This window comes from Lampetra fluviatilis, chromosome 3 (genome assembly GCF_964198595.1).
Source record: "Lampetra fluviatilis chromosome 3, kcLamFluv1.1, whole genome shotgun sequence".
Classification (NCBI taxonomy): Eukaryota; Metazoa; Chordata; class Hyperoartia; order Petromyzontiformes; family Petromyzontidae; genus Lampetra; species Lampetra fluviatilis.
Genome location: NC_136277.1, coordinates 29254362 through 29263832, shown reverse-complemented (window position 1 = coordinate 29263832; position 9471 = coordinate 29254362). Strand labels below are relative to the sequence as shown.

General features: G+C 42.0%; 1 protein-coding gene across 4 annotated transcripts in view; it reads right to left on the bottom strand.

The window, feature by feature from the left end:
* Positions 1-547: 547 nt before the first annotated feature.
* SMG5 (SMG5 nonsense mediated mRNA decay factor) overlaps positions 548-9471 on the bottom strand; it is a 73733-nt gene continuing 64809 nt past the window's right edge. For all 4 annotated transcript variants that reach the window (XM_078854806.1, XM_078854804.1, XM_078854803.1 and 1 more), the window contains one exon: positions 548-2008. In XM_078854806.1, the coding sequence (XP_078710932.1) occupies positions 1925-2008 (84 nt within the window). In that variant the 3' untranslated portion in view covers positions 548-1924. The remainder of the gene's footprint in view (positions 2009-9471) is intronic.

Here is a 9471-nt window from a genome sequence, read left to right as displayed (position 1 = left end):
CAAAGTATTCACCCATACACAGGATTTTTACATACGCAGTGCATAATTAAAGGATGTTCGACACGTACACACTGATATCGTGTGCTTTCATACACCAAGAGGCACAAATGTGGCAGTTAAATAAGGTAACATGAGCAGGTGTCAGCATCCACGCAAAACAAAACCACCACAATCTGGCAGAGAACTGTGGTTATGATTAATGTAAGCCATGATAATGGCACACAACAGAAAATGACGTCACGCCATTTAACGTCTACTTAGCGGGGGGGGGGGGGGGCTCTTTGGTAATGGCCTGCAGCGTCGCTTTGTGGAAATGGGATTCGCCCCGCTGAACCCTTGCAATCTGCGCAGAACCAATTTAGTGGGGAACACATTAAATAATTAGAATATCTGGCCGCACGATAGAAAGTGGTAGTGGATGTGGAAATCTGGAGAGTGCGTAAGTAGATCGAAGTGTGTGACGAACGTGCTTGTCACACACACGCTTTGGCAACCAGTTCTCTTTTTCAGGTGCATTACTTACAACAAGGGCACAGACGGTACGGGCGATTTTTGTTTTGCTCTTTATTTTTCAGCTCGGTTGTTACAGCATGTTACACATAACGGTGACACTACTGTATAAGTTAAAACGAAGGAGCTAGATTGGTAAATTAGAGTGAGAAAATTACACAATTTAAAACAGGTGCACGCACACAAAGTAAGTAACAGGAACATGGTTTACTGTGTGAAACGAATCAGGTGCAACAAGCAGTTGCGACAGTGTGGCCACTGCCGTTGCCTATGATTGAAAAATAATGAATATTTTTGAAAAAAAGCACACATACACTCTCACGCACGTACACCGTCCTCACTAAATCTCTTTCATAATAAGGGCAGGCTTTAAAAATCCATGAGTGTGGTGTTGGTAAGTGCTATGCATGCACCCTGCCTCAAAACACCAATGGTTGTATGCACAGTGGCCACGCTGGTGGTTCGTGTGCGTTGGCTTTAATGGTACCAAGGTAGCGGTGTTTTTTATTTTTTTTGCAATAATCCAATGTGTGTGCACACACACGACACTGGGACAAATGGCATTGACATTCTCTTGCATCGGCAATTGAAGCGATTAAATTGTGGTCACAGAAAAAGAAATCGCGCCAAACCAAAAGTGGTTTAAACTTATACCAATGTATTCTTGATGTCCTTCTCAGATGTGTTAAAACATACATTTTTAAAGATATCACCCAAATCAAACTGAGGTGTCCATAAATGTGGACAAACTGTAAAGTGGCCAAATCAATGGTGCTGTTACTTCGGACAGCTCAGTCCAATTTGGCATGGCTTTCCGTGTGGCTCAATAGCGTGTTGTGTGGCTTCAGATAATGCACCCCAAAACCAATAAGGAATGAGAAATGACAACACACCATGTCAATGAAGCATAGCATTTCATCACATATTCCTATGCTTCAGAAACTTAGCGGGGAAGTAAAACATTTTTCAAGGGAAAGTACTTTGGGGAAGTTATCGTTGGGTCAAGAATCTTTCCACAGTGCCATTTTATCGAGCGGCTGTAGAGGCTCCCTGACAAGAGTAGCGTGCAGCTGTCTGTGGTGTGGCGCTGACAGGATTGGCAGCTTTCTGTGTATGCCGGTCACCATGGCCCTGGCTTTCCCACCTGGCAAACCCCATCATGCACCACCCGACTCCCCACCCAGCCCCAACAAACCTCCCAGCCCACAAAGTGCCCCCTTCCCTGTTCCCCTCTAACAAACACAGCAGTGACATCCACCGGACAGGGCAATCAGGCAGCTGGTGGGTGTCTGATCTTTTTTTTGTTTTTTTTTCTCATCTTACTGCTGCCACCCGCTGCTACTGCCATCCCCAAAAGGTTGCCCCCTCTGGGGCAGCATGTCGTCTCTCCATAGGTGCTCCTCACCACCACTGCTCATCCCAATTCTCGCCACTGTCTGTAAAAATCCTGCACGTTCTGCACGTGAATCCCGCTCTCCTGAGCCTCCCGGATAGCATCCTGGAGGGCAAAGGGGAAAGCAAAGTCAGCATTGGTTACACCGCCACACCAAATAAGAATACCGCAATCATTATACATGTCCAGCACTGTTGTGAATCCATTCTTGGATAAGGGCCTCCCCATGCCGTGCAGGTCTTGGGGGTTATTTGACCACAATTCATCACGTGGGTTGGTAAAGGTGTGGAGCTTACTGGTCGGAGCATAGGCATACAGTACAACATGGATTTTTGGGCCACAACGTAGGCCGCACATTTCATTAAATAGATGAATATTTCACACCGCTTTGAGATAATGTAAAGAGAAATAACAAAAAATAAGGCAACAAATAATTATCATGTAACAAATGTAGGGGTTTTGCAGATCTATATTGGGGAATGTATGATTATTATGCATGTAAGTTAGCAAAACTGAATGCGAACCCAGTTTATGACTGTAGACAATGGAATTAAAAATGATTATGATGCATTGTGCATACATGTCAAGGCCATTGTAGTAGTTGTAATAATTATTGGTTGAAGAGTTTTTGTAATTATGTTTTTAACAGATGCAATTCTCTTCCTGATCATTTTACTGCATTTTTGCAGTCAGTTTATATGAAATTATATATTTATAACACGGCCAGCATTTATGTGTTTAGTTTCAATTTAAACAATTTTTGAAAACAATGTACTAATTGGTCTTCTGAGAATAGCCAGAAAATGCTACAACAGAATAAATCAATTGCTTTTTAATTACAACCGGTGAGTTACCTATAGAAACATATTTTTAATAGTACTATTGCTTAAAGGCTTTGCTAAAACAAATCTGTTTTTTTTTTAAACAGTAAAGACGAATACTTTTTTTCAAAAAGTGATGAGGTACGATACTTTTATACTTCTGAAATTTGTACCGTCTCATTATAAATGCATTGAATTTTAAATACAATACAAAAATAAATCGCAAAACTGTGAAAACCATTTTTTTTTCCTTCCAGGTTTCATGTAAAGTAATCACCGAATGACTACTGATCACTCTGAGGAAAAGGGTGGGTGTTTTACATAAAACATGAATTTGGTCAGAGCAGTTTTCTTCTATAAAAGAAGACTAAAAACAGAACTCTATACTGGAACAAAAGGAAACAAAACTATATAGCTGACAGCTCTTTAAGTTGTCAGCTTTTTGAGTTTTTTTTCCCTTGCTGAGAGAAACTCATGTCTCCCCCTCTCCCACTGGACCCATCCCCCTTCCCCCAACTCCACTACCCCACCGGCAAACACCCAGGTACAGCGGACTAATGAGGTATAAAGGCCACTCGGAACATGGCATGGGACATGGAGAACGCTGGTTAATATTTAAGTGTGAAATGCCTTTGTGTCAAACGGCAGGCTTGGGCGGCTTGCGCATGGCTCATTTCCATGTCTCACAATGATAATGTCACAACACGTGCCACCGGAATGCAGGGGTATGGCAATTTCACACTCGAAGGAAAAATTAAACAATTAATAAAACCACCGCCACATGCAGAGTGCACGTTTCTGTCCCTATAAGGTGCACATTAATATTCAAGCACTTATATGTATTTGTCAATATCAAACTCTTCTGCACCTTCATTGTAGTTGTGTTGTAGCTTCGCCAGTATAAGAAGATACGTATCAATATGTGGTGCCATATCGTATATTTTGGCATGCTTCATTATATATGCCTCTTCCACATACAAATTATTATTTTATGGTTATATTGTAAATTTCAGTATGATTTTGGGAGGAAATATTTACATATGTAATAACAATACAAAATTCAAGGGTGAACATATAACCCGTTAAGTTTAACAACATATGAAACGCACAATGAGAAAATGCGCTTGGCCACTTCTAAATTGAGCCACGGCCCTGTCCATCTCTCTTACAAACTGCGACAAGCCAGGCCAGGACCCTGCAGCTCACAGAGAGTCCTTGCTCAAAAAAATAAAACAGCGTCATCATTGTGCCATTATCAACATCACATCTCTCCATCACTCAGCATCCCCCTCCACCCACCAGAACTGGGACCGAACAAGTGAACCGTGGCGTGAGAGATGCCTGCGGCCACTTCCCCGACCCCAGTAACCATTTTGCCTGAATTAGCAAACAGAGTAGTCCCTGGGAGGCAGGGCAGGGTGAAATGGGAGGGAAAGGGGGATGGCCAGGGTTAGGGAAGGGAGTGGTATGGCCAGATGGGTCACTTAACCCTAGTATTACCAACTATTTTTATATAATCCCTCCCTACTTCAACAAAAGCCACCCATGCATGTAATACCCTGCTTGGCTAAAGTACAACATAAACATGTCATTGTCAACAGGCACAGCGGCAGCAGCAGGATAAAACGGGCAGCGAGGCTTGAATGATGCAAATTGCTGGACTAGTTTAAAAAATATGCACGTACAAGATATGTCCGTTCAGCAGAGGAGCTGCGGGGGTATTGTCGAGTCCAAAAACACGGACATGTAAACACTACGTCATATGCAGCCAATATACCTCAGGTTTGCTATGTGCATAAATACACAAGCAACTGCAATAATGTGTGCTTCTCTGTGAACAGTGGTGCTAAATAAGCTTGACGCTTTAGGAGCACCATGCTTGTTTTTACGAAAGCCCTCATGCACACAACGACTTGACTAGAAGGGTTCCATGTCCATGACACTCACTTTTACAATTTCGTAAAAAAAAGCAATGATTTTAAATCTTTCCTGGGGATCTAGTTCAGCTATACCCAAGCAAAATCCCATGCATGTATGGGGAGAAGAGCCAAAAAAATGATCAGCTAACCTACTTGTTGTACTACCCATAAATCGCACTTCATCACGTTGTAGGCGTGCAGATGTCTCACAAATATCACCACTATCCATATGTGATCCACTAACTCCTCATCCACGATTACTGCAGATTTCTAGTCTGTAAATTATCATTTTGATCAAAATATATGCATACGGTGCACACACAGTGCACAGGTATTATAATGACTAGGAGTGACTGGTCAAGTTGCCACGCAAGACAAAAGGCAAGTCAAGCAATAACATCACAAAAGACCTTGGGGTGTCCTTCTATTGTCTGTGTCAAGTGACCTGTTTTGTGTCAGACCAATACCTGGGCCATCAGTTTTGTTTAGATGCAAAACCACTTTTGTTTTCACATGAACAGGACACCCAGACTAAGGGCACACAATGCAGAGAGCGATGACTCACAAATACTCCCTGGGTGCCTGCCTGAAAAACCCTTTCAGTGTAAAGTGAAAAAGTCATTCCAACCATTCTGGTTAACTCAATTCAAGATCCTCATTGTTTTACAAATGTCACCAAATGCTTATGTGAATAATCATTTGTCCAAACACTAATTATAGCTATATAGAGCCAAACGTCCTTGTGGCTTTATGCAGGTGTGACTTGTGGCATGCAAGCTTATGGGGATTATAGGAGCACCTAAAAACTTGGCATCCCAAACAAGATCTGTTAGGCTTAGGACATATTTTGGATAATACATGAAAATACTCGTTTGTGTTAATTTGTCAATTGAACCTTGTGGCGGGACCCCGGGGTCCCATAAGCCCCCGGCTCTCGCATAAACATTATAATGTAAACAAAAACTTTGCTCTTTTTCACCAATGAGTTTGAAGGATGGTGGCAAGTGTTGTCTTGTTAAACTATGCCTTTAAAACTGAAATCTACTTACCTGCAGTACCTCTATTTAAATATACTATCGAAAAAATAATTTACACCCCTCTGTCAATCATCGTGTTTCTCAGTGTGGATTTGTGAACACACTTTGTAAGCAGTACATAAAATAGTACGCGTTTTCAATGCGCTGTTCATATTGTAACAAGCGTTTATACCAATGTTACCCTGCAGAGTAGTGGGTCGCCGCTACTCTTATCCGCATTGATACGAGCGGTATGCGGGGACTATGGCTTAACTGCAAAAAATAACCTATCTGCACAGATGCATATGGACAAGAGAAGTATTATCAAACAGGAGGAATTAACGATGCAACGCGACTCATCTGTTAAATATCTGCAGGTAATAGGATTGTCATCGATTGATCCTGGCTGCAGACATTGCTAGGTCACAAATAATGATGAAGAGAAGAAAGCAGTTTCACTGTATTATGCTTACCTTTATGACAAATAAAGGACTTAAGTCGTGTAGGCAGTTTGAGCAGCTGTGGATAAGACTTATGATCCTGCCCATACCCGAGCATGGAGTGCATTCGCTTATTCAGCTCTTCTGCGCATTCGTCCTTGCTGCGCATGGACGACATGACAAGACAATGATCCGCGCCATGTGGGTTGTGGCGTTTATGTCCGCGGTGGGACGGAGTCGCCAAAATAAATAAATTGCGATTGTTTTTTTCGTTTAGAGATAACAATATAAACTTCAGTTGTAAATTGTACATGTACGAAAGTTTGAGTGAAGTTTCTTTTTTAATGTAGTTCAAATATATTCTGCATATTTATTCACTGAGATTAAACGAGCTCGGTACTCTATATTAGTAAATTATAATTGTCTGTAATAACTAATTTCAGTTTCACTTAACAGCACGCCTGCAGTCTCGGTGGGCCAGAGAGAGAAGTTGATCGTGCGCGTGAGCATCATTCTGTGTCCCTATTTTCAGAATACTTGCTTGTAATTGACTGATAAGTGCCTTTAAATGGAGCTCTAAAAGCCAATAACAACACACTTGTAATGGTTTTGACAACACTTTATAAAATAAGCTGCAAAGCCAGAAGCAGGCATGGGGCACTGAGAGAAACTTGTGAAACCAGAGCTGTGAAAATCCAGCAAGGTCGAGAGTGGGGAGTGTGCCCTCTCGGCAGCTACAAGATGCTGACCCAGTGGCACAAGTGCCACTATTTCAACCACGCTGTGTTTTCCTGCTGATCACCAGACACGGATACTGGTGCACAAGTGGAGGCAGCGTCCAAATAGCTTATTTTACAAAGTGCCATACAACGCCTATACCCACTGACCATACAATGATGGCACGGCTAGAGTCAAATCCATGCGTAGCCCACAATATCCCAGGCTGATGCTTTTATATGAGGTGAGCTAGTGAATGCAGAAATATGGTTGCATAAGTGGCATAATGTCTCCAGCTACTCCCATTGTGAAAGAAAGCTATCTATGTGAACAGGTCTATTGTCAATATACTGTTGGATGAGAGCTGTCCTCCACCTCCCCATCGCATGCATAGACATGGGAGCCAACAAGTACAGGACAACAAATGGATACATGGATTTTGCTGCTCTGCCCTCTGCTGACTACTATGTCGCACAGCCCCGCCAATGCCTGTGACGACCTGGCATGTAGAGTGGTTCCTCATTACCCATCAATGTATTATCCAGGGCCAACTCTGCTCAGCTTCCAAAATCTGCTGAGATCAGGTGCATTCTGGGTGCTTTGGTCATAGGCACAAAAAAAAGGACCACTGTGATATTTTTTCTTAAAATTAAAAGCAGAAATTAAGAAGGCTTTAGAAGTAAAGCAGAGTGAGAATTCATGTAATATTTTAATGGGTCCCCTCATGGCTAGGTTTCCTCCAAAGAATACCGAAAGAATATTTCCAAAATAACCCATGAAGATCGCTGTAAGTCACAAGAGTGATTTACTTTTCCAAGTACATATTTATTGCTTCTGTTTAGTTTTGTCTTTTCGTTCAGTTGGAGGTTACTTGCTTTTCCTGAGCTCACCCTGATGGAGACATAAGGCTTATCATGTGAGTAATCTATCGAACACATCGTCTCAATGGAGAAATGCTAATGCTGACGAATGTGTATTAAAATCATGTCCAAAACAAATGCTTGGAATTGTTTGCAATTAGTACACATACTTGAGTGGTCAAGATGGTGATTATTTTCAATATTCTCTTATATATATACAAAGACAATTGTATCATTCATTGTTTTTGAACATTATTCTTTATTTCAATATTTTTCTTCCCTTTCATGAAGTGGCTGCTTTTGTAGTACTACACTCAGCACGATGGACAGAAGCATTAAACCGTCAGACAATACATCAAAACTTTATTCTGTGCTTCTGCTGATGTACTCAAATTATTGTGTGTGGGAGAAGTGAATAGCCACTTTGTAGTTGTGAGGTCTGCATAATTGCCGAACCCATTTTACTCCCTCTCCATTTGCATCCAGACCGGTAGATTGACACACAAGTAGAGAAATGATCTAGGATACAGTCAGGATGGGAGGAGGCTTTTGTGGGGAAATGTGGGGGAGGGAAGGGTGCACATCACAATGCTCATCTTTCCAATTCCGCAGAGTGGACACAGAATGAGTGTGTGAGAATGAAAAGCACTCTCTCTTTCTGATGCCTGGGTCAACGTGTCTTTTTGCACGACTCTGCTTTCAACATGTCACTTGAGAAGCTATTTCAAATTTTGTGCGCAAGCCGCTGACTTAAATTAATATTGAATTCTATTAGGGGGAACACAATGTGATTCTGAGGCCTCGCTCTCAGTCTCGGGCTAAAGCACAGAAACAGAAAGCCAAGTGCTGCGTTCATGGCAACAGAGTAGCTGCAAATCGCAAGGACGGACACTCCATAAAAAACAAAAAACCCACATCCACAAAAGATGCATTTCTGAGATGCCCCACTTAAGTGTAAATTGCGCAAGTGAAGGTCTGATTGAACAAAGAGACCAACATTTTAGTGTCAAGCACATCTGTGCGATGGAAAATAATCTACAAAAACAGATGCTGCAAAACTAGACTAACAGACAAATTAGACCACCCTAATGCAGGAATACAAACGTGCCCAGTTGCAGACAGCAATGGAATATTGCTTTCAGGTTTGTTGCTGTGTGTGTGGATAATGTAGTGAGCCTTGGAGGATAACAGCAGCACACACAGTGTTCTTGCGCTATGTCACACATGTACACGGATGGTATGTTTTACAGCAGGCTGTGAAATTACATGTATTAAAAAAAACGACCAACAAAATCTAGTTACCAAAGCAATGAACATTATTTCTTTACTTAACCATTCTCATTCCACTTAGTAAAAGGCAATGGTGCAGCCCTGCAATTACTTGCTCAAGCCATGGCTGGCAAACGCCTTTCCATTTGAGGGAGCTCTGGACAGCCCCTCTTGGGGATATTCTGGCCGACTTCCACACTTGTCAGACGGCTTGGAAGAGCTGGGAGTATCTACACGATACCCCACCACAAGCGACCTGCCGATCGATTAACTGTGGTGTACCCATTTATACTGCTGGGTCGACAGATGCGGGGAGGGTTTAAGAAACTTGGCCACTTTTTCAACCGCTGTGGCAGGAGATCGAAGTCCAGTGTGATAACCATTACACAGAGGTAGCATCCCCCTGTTTCATCTATTTATATAGTAAGATCCCTAAAGTCCTATTTATCAGGCTATAAGATTGACATTCGTAAAAAAAAGTTTTTCAATAAATGAAAATGTGTGTTCCCTCCGGTCTGAAGTGCCT